General features: G+C 38.1%; 1 protein-coding gene across 3 annotated transcripts in view; it reads left to right on the top strand.

Annotated features, from left to right (window-relative positions):
* fig4a (FIG4 phosphoinositide 5-phosphatase a) overlaps positions 1 to 12,366 on the top strand; it is a 54,673-nt gene that overhangs the window by 18,650 nt on the left and 23,657 nt on the right. For all 3 annotated transcript variants that reach the window (XM_005914539.2, XM_005914540.2, XM_042226013.1), the window contains exons 12-17: positions 2,709 to 2,842; positions 3,543 to 3,659; positions 6,959 to 7,004; positions 7,161 to 7,309; positions 7,867 to 8,033; positions 11,400 to 11,538. In XM_005914539.2, the coding sequence (XP_005914601.1) occupies positions 2,709 to 2,842; positions 3,543 to 3,659; positions 6,959 to 7,004; positions 7,161 to 7,309; positions 7,867 to 8,033; positions 11,400 to 11,538 (752 nt within the window). The remainder of the gene's footprint in view (positions 1 to 2,708; positions 2,843 to 3,542; positions 3,660 to 6,958; positions 7,005 to 7,160; positions 7,310 to 7,866; positions 8,034 to 11,399; positions 11,539 to 12,366) is intronic.

Here is a 12,366-nt window from a genome sequence, read left to right as displayed (position 1 = left end):
TCTGACAGCAAAGTGCTCTATTGTGGTGATATGGTACTAGGAGGCCTTTAAGATAAAATGCGACCTGGTTATTGAAGACCTTGTAAGTGAGGAGAAGGATTTTAAATTAGATAAGCCAATGAAGAGAAGCTAACGTGAGAGAAATGTGGCCTGTCTTTCTAGTCCCTGCCAATACTCTCGGTACAGCACTTTTATTAAAACTGAAAGAGACAAAAATGGCTAAGGATTATATATGCATCAAGCATATCTTTAGATCAAATAACTTTCTTGTGTGATCACTCAAGAGGTAGCTATTTAAAATTATAGTGCAGGGCACGACTGTAATTTGTCAAGCATTCTGTTGATATTGGTGCGTTAGGTGTTGCTGTGGAGCCGTTTAGTCACAGGAGACTTTCTGAGTGCTTGCTGATTACAAGCGGTTGAAAAGCTGCCTTGAATATTGATCTGCTTCTGCATTGTTCTGGAAACACAAGCATACCAACACGCACAAGCACATTTGATAAGACACACCTAGCTTTCACCACAATTTGCCTTCCATATTATTCTGCTGAAAAATGAACATAATTCATTTAAACTGCTGTCAGTTTAAAAAAAAAAAAAAGCAAGATTATTATGTTTTATTATAAATTATGAAGATTATAAAATGCTTTATCTTGCTTCATGCTGCAGATGTATCCTTGTGTGCATCACGGTTACTTTATGTTGGGCACATGGCCATATACTCCGTAGATTGGGTCTCCAGCTCACGTTGTCACTCACAAGGGGAACTGTGAGATGAGGAACGAATCACAGAGCTCAGAGGTGTGCACAAGCCACAGCCATGTGAAATTTGCAGACTGCGGGGAGCAAAGCAGGGGATCCCCTGCTAACACAATACCCCCCTCCAGATTATCCAAGAGAGACAGAAAGAGGAAGGAAATGGCATTTAACCATAAAACCCACTGCCATCTATCCCTTAATGGAGGTGGCATGGGCCATGCTGGCCCTTCAAACTCTTTTATATGTGCATCATTTTGGCAAGGGCTAATGCATGCATCCCAGCATGTAAGAAAGGAGGCGTAAAGGCACACATGGTAAAGCATGTGAATGACTTGTTCAGGATACCTTGTACGCTGTACCCTTAGATATATAATTTGGATTGTAACCTTACAGAAAAACATGAAACCCATTAAACCATTGTGGTAAAATATACACCCATATTATTACAGTGTTCATTAACGTCACTAATACGTCACTGAAAAGCCCACTCCCATACGTCAGTGTGCATGTGTGACTGTTTTATGTTATCATTCGTGATCTGCGACTGCACTTTTGCACCTCAACATTATTGTGGCCTTTTATTAAAGCTTGTTTATACCTGTGAACAATACAAGTCTGCTGTTCTGAGTGTTTGTTCACGTGTACTGTACTTGTAGCATCTCATCTGTGCTCAGAAAGTGTGACCGAGCGTGTATACGTGTCTGCCTGTATGACACGCTCTGCTGAATGGTCGAGGAAATGTGCTGGTAATTTGACTGGTTGCTGTGGTGCCACTGCTGGATGTTTGAATGGCGATGTGAGCTGCTAAATGATGCGTCCAAGCTGATTATCACCCTGGGTGATCAGTCATAAAGCTACAGTGGAGTTCATGTGGAAATAGCTTAATGGATAGTGTGACTGCAGATCACACAGAAGGATTATGAGTTCATGCATTTTAGTTGACAAAGAATAATTCCTTCGATTTTTTTTCTGTTTTTTTTTTTTTTTCACTTACTGATTACGACAAAATTAGAGGCAAGATTTATAATCACTGTAATATTGTTGCACCATGTTTGCTCGCCAAAGGTACTTTTAAATTTTACACCATCAAATTTGCTGTATTTTGCAGTTTGATGTTGTTGCCCATCATTTTTTTTCTTAGTGAGTTTGGAAACCAATCTGGTTGGCTGCTAGATGTTGACCAACAGTTCTTAAGGCCACAAAGTTCTGTAAGTTTGTGCAGGCATAACTGAAGTAAAAGGCAGGGGAAAGATGTTTTAAATATTACTTTGGACAAAATTTCTAAATGTTTTACTGGGTTTTTTTGCCCCTCAGCCATAAAAGGCTCATTGGGTATCATCACCCTGCCAGGCAGGTGAGAGGTCAGGCGACGTGGACACCCAAGTTTGTGAATGGGATCATTCGTGAACAAAGCAATGTAGGACTTTCAAATTGATACCAATTAGTGCCAGAGGTATATCCTATATTTATCAAAGTACCCGTGTGCGTGTGTGGACCGCTCGTTTTAATATTTTACACACAAAACATAACCCCCTTTTTTTTCTGATTATTTATTTTCCTTGTGAAAGTCGTGTTTTTGTTTTTGTTTAATTAAAATGTTTTTTCACATTTAATTTTCATTTTTAGGTTGATTTTAGTAGGCTGGGATGTCCTTGGCCTGCATCATGTGGTTTCTATTACATATATTCTACTCTGCTCGATGCCTGTAAATTGCATCTTGCAGCTTTGTGTTCTCTGAGGTCACTGTGTAAAAGACATGAACGGATGTTGATTAATACTTCAAAAGAAAACACAGAATCTGTTACATGTCTGACTACAGCCCTAATGGAAACCTTTCAAAGAACTCAGATACTATTGTGACTGTACATCAAGCCCACCATAATGTAACACTTAAGTTGACGTTTGATAGAATCACACATACATGTGTACATCTCTTTGTTGTGCTACAGAAGCGTGAAAAAAGGAAACACGAGAAGATTCTGAGTGAGGAGCTGTTCCGTGCTGTGGTCAACTTGAATCAGTTCCTCCCTCCCTCCCATTGCATAGACTATATCGCTTGGGACATGGCCCGATACACCAAGAGGTATTGACAAATACTAGTGCACAGAATATCTTTAAGGTGCAGGTTTATTGTGTTTTTACCATCAAAATAAGAAGCTCACTTTGAAAGAGGGGAAAAATATCATGGTGTGACGTAAGCACATTACATAAAGAGAAAATTGAACCTTTGGACAAGTTTGTATGCCTGTAAGCACTCAAATAACAAAATCACTGTGACCCCCATGTCCACCTCATTCCTGTGAAAGTGGTATATCAGGAAAATCAGAGTCACTGTGAAAAACTAAGTACATCCTGTGATTTAGTAGCTTGTATAACCAATATTTAGCAGCAATAACTTGAAGTAAACATTTTCTATCTGACTTTATAATTCTCTTAGAACTGCTTGAAATTCCTCTCACATTGTTGTAGAGGAAATTTGGGAAGGTCCGGACAGACGTGTTAAAGAGAGCTCAAAGCAGCTATCTGGGATACTCTGAAACTTCTCTGGATTAAAATACTGACATTATTCATTTCCAGACCTTCTCGTTGTTTCTGATACACTAATATGAGATCTTGACATTTTAACCTGAGCCCTTTTGGGAGCAAAGAATAGAGATGTTAAAGTCTAGGGACTTGGATATAAAATTTGATGAATGGGCTTCTACAGGCACATCCATTTTTTAAAATGATCTATTCTTCAGCGAGTTAAAATGACATTTCCAATCTTTCTCTTTCTGTCCCAGCAAGTTGTGCAATGTTCTCGACCGTCTGAGTATGATAGCAGAGAACGTGGTCAAGCGAACGGGTTTCTTCATTAATCGCTCTGACTTCTACTGTCACACTCTCAGACCAGATGAAAGGTGAGACTTTTTCTTTTTTTTTTTTTTTTAAATCCTATTCGATTGCTTCTTTTTCTGCCCCTTTAAAACAGAGAAGGCCGAAACACACACTGCTGGACAAGAATGAAAACTTTCAGTCAGCCCCATGTGCAAAACAAACACATCTGTTACTGTTTCAGTTTTATTTGAAGCAAACTAATAAGTAAAATGGAAGCTGCTTAATGAATCTGAGTATGACCGGGTTACAGAAAACTAAACCGCAATAGTGTCTTTTTTTAGATTTATATATCGGATGTTTTCCACAAATTTTGTAAATTTAAGGTTTTGTCATTTTCCATATTCATGATCACACTTATCGACACTTGCTTGATTTTGAAACTTTCCACATATGAATTCTTAATGGAAATTATGCCTGATGGCAGTTGTATTACATTGAAATTTCTGCTAATGAGCTGAGTAGATTGCCATCCATGTACATAGTGCCTGGCTCTTCTACTGTCTGGATGATTTAATCGCTTTTACTCAGCATTAGCATTCTGTTACATAACACAACGACCATGCCAGAGCACATATTTATTACCCTTTCTTTTGCATTACGTAAGCTATCACACTTTCTTTGCTTTAAGGACTCATACGCTCAGCCACATGCTCCCAACTACACACATGCATGCACACACATACACTGGTAGGTGTTTTGTTTGTTTGTGCAATCAGGTATGACACCTGTAGCATTCATCACATGCAGGAATTGGGTCATGGATAATGAAGATATTTACAAAGTCTTGATAACGCTGCCTTGTTCTGATCATTTAGACGTTTGTCTGAAGTTTCCATCTCGCTGCATTCAGACTTTGTACTTTGATGCATACTTTAGCTACACCTGCTGATTGATTTTAAAGTGGGTCACGGAGTTTATTCAGAGATGATAAAATGTGTTTTAAAACTTCCTCTTAAATATCCACAGCTCACAAGGAGAAATTCAGAATTACTGGGGTTTTTTGCATTGATTGATTTCTGCTTGATTTTGTACAATTTAGTCTGCCTTTCGTCAAAGGGTGATTTTCTTTATTTGCTGTTTTTCCCTTTTAAAAAGAAAGTGTTGAATGAGAGTGGTAGAGAATTTAAATGGAATAAGGAAAATACAGTTACTTCGTTAAAATAATGGGATTACACGGCAGTCTTTTCCTGTTTCGTATGTTAGGCTGTCCCCTCTCTATTTTTGGTAATTCCACGCATTGCCGGTGTTGTGCCAAAAAGTGATTGTCTGCCAAAAACTGATTTCTGGCATTTGCCAAAAACTGATTGGTTGTATTTAAACTGCTATAAATAACTTGTTGATCTACAATATGTGAAACATATGTCAAATATATCCCTCATGAATTATATCCAGTCATCTTGACCAACAAACAACATTCCTGTAAGAAGGTAGAAGCCGCAATCACTTTTTGGCAGTGACTTTTATGTGTCCTTTATTTATGGAGTTAAAATAAATTCTTGTTTGCTTTAAAAAACGTCTCTTTTAAGAGTATTCTGGCCAAGAGGACAGCTGAAATTGCAACAAATGCAAAAATAGTTCTGTAAACATATTTTAAGTGGACAAAAGGAAGCTGATTGATTATAATTAAGTACAATAACACAGCTACAAAGATAATTGAGAAACAGGTAATTTTTTTAAAATTGTGTATTTAACCCCTTTGCAATACCTGTTCACCGAAGTCTATTTAGCAACATACGTAATGGTATTACACATAAAAAACACACGGAAATATTGGAAATCACTTTTTGGCACAACACTGGAAACCCAAACAAAACACATTAAGAGGCTCTAATGCCTGTGTCTCAATCTCGCGGCCCATGTCACCTCTACTTGCAGCCCACATAATGACGTGACAAAATATGTTTTTTTAATTATTGTTCAAAAAATTATTTAATATGAAGGCAATAGGCAGAGTGCTACAGGCATAACCCTAAAGAATGTAGCCTCATGGGCAGTGTAGCCCAGTTGTAAGTAAGCTATTAAGACTCGACTGTACACTGTGTTCGTGTTTTCCTCCAAAACAAGAAGTTCTGTTGGAGCAGCCTTTCAACGCCTCTCTCTGTCTCTCGTTAGCAGAGTTGACCCAGACAACAAAGTAAAACTAGTTATCGGTTACGAGCCTGACGCGGAACCCGACGTATTAGCCAGAGGTCCCTTTACTACGGTTCGGAGCCACAGACCTGCTTTATATACACGCCGAATAGTTTTCGCTGCAAAAAGTGCAGCCTTACCTAATGTCCACCCTGCTGTTACTCATTTTATATTAAGATTTAAAAATCTAATTGGTACTGGTATGGCGTGTAGCCTTCAGTAATAGTAATAAATCACACAGCAATAGTACATTCATGTAGTTGTAAAAAGCTTGATAATATATAAAGTAATCCATTGTATTCAGAATACGTTACTCTCATACGTTACATTTTGGGGCTTGTATTCTGTAATCTGTAGTGGAATACATTTTAAAAGTAACCTTCCCAACACTGGTGGTGGGAGATTTGCATCATGGATATGCCGCAGACAGATCTGCAGCAATGTGACGCTATCATGTCAATATTGACCAAAATCTCTGAGGAATGTTTCCATGACCCTGTTGAATCTATGAAACCATGAAGAATTAAGGCAGTTCTGAAAGCAAAAGAGGGTCTAAACTGGTACTAGCAAGGTCTACACAGTGAAGTGTAAAGCAACGGCCAGCTACTGGATGGTTCAGCTTGGCCCCAAGTAACACAATATGTACCTACTAACAAGTTCACTAATCAGTAAATTGGTGTCCTGTTTATTAACATTCATGTAACAAAAAAAAAACGATTAGCAACTAGCACTCTGGTTGTTTGCCTCTTTCTGACTTCACGTTAACAAAATAACCAAGAATTAATCTCTTTTTTTCTAAATTTTAAACATACTGTAACTTTTTTTTCCTAGGGGTCAGTATAACTTTGCTTGGTTTTGCACAGAAAGTACTACAGCAGTGTAAATGTCAACATGAGTTCCACTTTTCATCTCTGGGTATTAGAATTTGTCTGCTGAACATTTTCTTCTGTACTTGCACTCCTGATGGGGGTGCATTGTGTCAGGGTGCCTTTGCTGTGTCTGCACCCATTCCATTATGTTCATTCTCGTAATGGTGACAGTCACTGTGATGACAGTTATCATGGCAGTTTCATCATACTGAAGCCGGAATAAATTAGAAAATGTTCTTGCAGAAGAATAGTATTGTGATGTACGTGTTCGGTTTGTTTCCGTTTGTTTATTGACTTCAGTAAATTAAGTAACATTTTTACAGGTGGGGAGATGTAGGTGGACAAATAACATCCACTGGGCGACTGCAGGTAGGTCTTTTGCAGCTTTTTGCACACAATTGTAAAAATGTAGTCACTTTTTAAAAAGGCTTGCCTGTTTGTCATCATCATAATGATTACTACTACTGAGTTAATAGGCTGTAGTTTATAAAGTCAGCTGTTTTCGTCTTGTTGCTTGATGTGTAGACTGGTGTGTTGCGGACCAACTGTGTGGATTGTCTTGACCGGACCAATACTGCCCAGTTCATGGTGGGCAAGTGCGCTCTGGCTTATCAGCTTTACGCGCTGGGAATGATTGACAAGCCCAAGCTCCAGTTTGATACTGACTGCGTGAGGTAAAGTTCATATAATTGCCTGAAAATCTAATCCATGCTAAACTTTATCTTTTTCATTTATTTGGAATCCTTTTGGCAGACGCAGTTATTCCAACCTTTTATTCCAAAGTTTGCTGCTCTAAATTCAGTATTCGCAAACATTAGTCAGTAGTGTGTGTCTCTGTCTACTTTTACTTGAAACTGCCACTTAAAGCTCAGTTTTTTCCATCTGAACACAGCATGAGCTACAGTCAGTGTATCAAGGAGAACAAGAATCTGTCACATGCTTGAACTGAAGCGTTCTTACAAGCAACGTGAAAGCTGTTAGAACAGCACATTAACACCACTTAATATGACTCATAACTCTCTAGTAGTTAATCACTGTTGCACACATACAAAGAAACAAGCACAAAATACAGACCCAATCATTTGCGGTATTTTTAATTACTTTTTTTTTTTTACACCTTTTTTTTCCCAAAAAATAATCCTCCAAAAGTCCACATCACCAAAATAATAAATGAATCACAGTTTTATTTGCCCTTGCGAATTGATGACATTTTTTCTTTTGTGCTGTTCAGGTTGTTTGAGGAGTTGTATGAAGACCATGGAGACACTCTGTCACTGCAGTACGGGGGCTCTCAGCTCGTGCACAGGGTCAAGACTTACCGCAAGATTGCACCCTGGACACAGCACTCCAAAGATATCATGCAAACGCTGTCACGGTACTACAGCAATGCTTTCTCAGGTGTGTTATACGCTAGTTCCTTCTATCCTCAGCTATGCTCCGTATTAAACAGAATCTACTCTTAGTTATGTTCCAGGTTTCCATAGAAATGGGCTCAACCTGTGCATGCATGTGTAGTTTACACTCATGTGAAGTATGAAGAAAACGACACTCTATAATTACATATAAGCAAACATTTCTGCCTTTACTTGAACAGAACATAGGACAAATGTGAATCGGCTCACAAAACATTTTGTGAGAAAGTTTGGTCACAAGTGAAAATCACTCAAGATAGTTGCCAATCTTCCCAGCAACAGACAACTTAACAAATTCACCTTTAAGCCAGACTGTGCGACTGTGTGACTCAGAGAAACTGCACCAAGTCAAAGAATTGGTGACTGTAAAGCCATATGTTAGCATGTTAAATATCAAAGTTCATGACATCTCAATTCAAAAGAAAATGAACAGGCATGGCTTGTTTGAAAGGGTTGTCGGGGAAAAGTATTGTTTCTCTAAAAAACAAAAATGGCTTATGTTTGCAAAGTTGCATCTGCACCAATCACAAGACTTTTGGAACAATGTGTTTTGGACAGACGAGACCATAATGCCATGTTTGGCAAAATCTAAACACCTCATACCAACTGTCAGCACAATGGTGGATGCGAGAAGATTTGGGTCTGTTTTGCAGCAGCAGGACCGAGGCACCTTACAGTCATTGAGCCAAACATGAACTCCTTTGCATACTAAGCTATTCTAGAGTCATATATGAGGACATCTGTCTGACAGCTAAAGCTTGGCTAAAATTGGGACATGCAACAGGATAATGATCAGCTTCAAATATACAATTCAGTAGCTAAAAGACTGCAGCAACAAGGTGTCAGTCCAGAACATCAGCGCTGCTGAAATACTGGGACAAGACCTTGAGAGACCTGCACACAAATAAATGCCTGCAAAGCTCAATGAACTGTGGGAACATGGTAAAGAGAGGTGGGTCAAAATTCCTCAGGAAAAAAAAAGGCAGTTACTTCACATTTACCTTTGCTAAACCCCTTTTTTCTGCGCATGACTGGGGATGAGATTTCTAATATTGTTAATTGCAGATATTTTTTTGATTGCAGCCAATTTGTAGACGTGACATAATTACCCAGCAGTTACTGATAAAAGTGGCTTTGCAATGTCCGCAATTTCGATTTTTAATCATTTTAAATAACACCCTAGTGCGTGGTTACAATCAGTGTATCTAGAAATCTTAATGGGTTTACAAAGGTGTTTTCACAGTACACCAGCGAGTGTTCCAGGAGTGAAGACGAAGACTGTGTACTGTGTCTTAAACCTTGATTAACAGAACTGCACTACTTGACCTACAACATCGACCTTGTTTGTGGTGCTTTGCTCTTGATTTAGTTTTGAGAAATTCAATCAGTAGTTTGTTGCTGAGAGTAGCGTGTATTAAGAATTTTAAAAAAGAAGCCCATATAATCCAGCAGCACAGACAGCCAGAGACCATCACACTCGAACGGGATTCATGAACTGCAAATTGAACAATCCCATGACCTGAATCAGGTAATATGATTAACTACTTGTTGCCACTTAAGAAGACTATATAAGGACAAATTAGCCTAAATGCTTTGTAGTCTGAGCACTGGCTGGTTTGTTCTGTCAACTTGACCCTTTACAAGGGCACAACCATTTTCACAGATTTTCCCGTGGTCATGTTTTCCATGCCCTTTTAGACTAGTTTCTGCAAAATTGGAAAAGGGTAATTCCACCTTTGTGTTGCTCAGTAATTTCTAAAAAAAGAACACCCGGTAAATGTTAAAACCATAATCCTTCCATAATAAGTTCTCCTATTAATGGCACTCATATGTGCATATGTATGTTGTATATATTTTTATTATGTATATGGGGAATTAAAATAAATACAGTAGAATAAAATTATAAAATGCTAATTCCTATGAGGTAAATGACATATAATTTTATATCATAGTCAAGCACTGTAACAGCTTCCCCTTGAATCACAGATCAATTTTATACACAGAACCATGTAGTGTAAGCTTCCATATCCTGTGCAGCCTTTTAATTGGTAGATGCAGTGTGACCTCATATGCTTATTAAGACAATTAACAGACATGATGTCAAATTATATTCCTCCTTCCTTTCATTCATAATGGTTGCACGTGTATATTATTTTCAAAGATCACCAGTAACTCGTATCATGTGTGATACACGAGATAAATCTCAGAGAAAAAAACGTAATTGGAGAACAGTCTTGGTGGTGGGCTGTAATAAAACCCAGTTTAGTTTCTAATTACCTAACGTGACTGTTGGGGCAGCATGCACGTGGCTTCGTGCTGTAGTTAGGGAGGGTGAATTAAATGGCACTAAACCAGACAAATGTACAAAGCACGTGCCACATGCTGAGCACACAAACGCTCACAGAGATTATCTAAGCACACACTCATAGCCAAAATGCTGTAGTGCAGTTGTTACAAGAGTTTTTACTGCTATGATGTATGTACAAGTCAGCGTTACTTAGATGTTGATTCATTAACTTAAATCTTTTCAATGCTGCTCACAGTGAAGAGCTGGTGTAGTTTGCCATCATGGTAAAGGAGGCTTAAGTTTGCTTCACATTCACTTTTGAACTGTACTCCCCTGCATTAGGAACCACAGTAATTTATAAACTAACATTTTTTCTTGTTCTTTTGTTTTTTTTAAACAAGGCACTGTTGACACAAAACTCAAAAGTTTAAATATATAAAATGGTACATGATTAAAAAGATTCAATTTAATGTATGCACATTATTTGGCTTTCCTCTTCCTGAGCATCTCTGGGCATTAGTGACTTCAAGACTTTTTTTTTTCAAGCAGTATATTTTTTTAAGTCATCTACATCAGTAGTTTTCCAGGCTTCGAAGACTTTCAAGGTTTGTCTTTTGCCATTGGCTGCTTTTTCAGTCATTTTGAAAAAGCAACCAATGGCTACCTAGAACAGTTGAGGATGAGTGCAGTCTGTCTATCTACTGTTCACTGAAATCTCATCAGAAACAGTCTTTATGGAAGTTTGGCTGTCAAGAAGCTATTTCTAGGTAAGAGAAATTGGAAGAAAAGGCTCAGCTATGTCAAATTACCCAAGAACTGGATTGGAAATGACTGGCAACTCTTCTGGCAAGAGAGGCGCTTTGAATGTCTTTCAAGAACCCTGGAGAAATATTTCTGAAGACTACTTAAAGAAATGACAGGAAAGTTTGCCTAAGAGAGTTCAGATCGTGTATAATCACGTCTCTTGATGAACCAGTTATATCATCATAACCTTTACAGTTTGTTTTACAGTTTTTGGGTTGTTTTTTTTTTTTAGCTATTCGTGTTTCCATCTCTCTCTTTCAGATGCTGACAGACAAGATGCAATCAACTTGTTCCTCCAAGTTTACCAGCCATCAGAGTTTAAGCCACACCTTTGGGAGCTTCCCACAGACTTCTATCTGCATCATACAAGCACCATGGCCATCCCCCAAGACAGACGGAGGTAACAGATAACCCTAAATACACCAACCAAAAGATTACTGTGCTTGCTTTGCATGAACACAGACTTTATTTCTCTGTCTTCAATATTGAAGTTGTTCATTTAAATGTTGGTGGATTTTTATAGGATTGGGATTGCACACTTTTTGCACATCCAAGTGTGCAAAACGTCCAGCTTTTTCTTGAGCTGGACAAGATTTTCAAAAATTTGATCCTGAAAGTTTAATTATATGCAGCTATATGTTTCCTACTGGGTTGAGCTTTATGCTTTTATACCTGTGTCTATGTGCAAATTGGTATCTTATGCGTGGGTTCTGAAAGCACAGGAATGCTAAACTTAGGGAAGGAGATCCAGAGGAAACACAGGCAAATTAAGAACAAATTTTTAATGTTTCCACAGCATATGTGCAAAAATCAGTGCAAAGTGAGAAAAAACAACACAGAGTTTTGCAACTACACACTTTACTATTAGATTGTAGTTGCTTCAGACTTCAGACTTTGACTGTCAAAAAAGTGACCAATTGTATTTATTTATTTTTGTAGCTTTCACCTGTGAAGCTCTTACACAGTACTTTCTTATGAGAAATAACCTATAAGAGATGCAACCCAAACATTAAATGAGGTATGCTCAAAATCCAGAAATCCAAAACCCCTACAAAGAGGAAAATGTATATACTGTATGCTGTAAGATAATCCTAAGAGGGTGATCAGTTTGATATAAATACTCATTAACAGCACAGAGAAAGACATTCAAAGCTGTTTTATTGCTTATCCTATCAATGACTTGAAGAAAGTGTGTGTGTGTGTGTGTGTGTGTGTGTGTGTGTGTGTG

Source organism: Haplochromis burtoni, unplaced genomic scaffold (genome assembly GCF_018398535.1).
Source record: "Haplochromis burtoni strain Fernald_Lab_line unplaced genomic scaffold, NCSU_Asbu1 Contig_8, whole genome shotgun sequence".
NCBI lineage: Eukaryota > Metazoa > Chordata > Actinopteri > Cichliformes > Cichlidae > Haplochromis > Haplochromis burtoni.
Note: the sequence above shows the minus strand (reverse complement) of the source record. Positions and strands in the feature narration are given on the sequence as shown.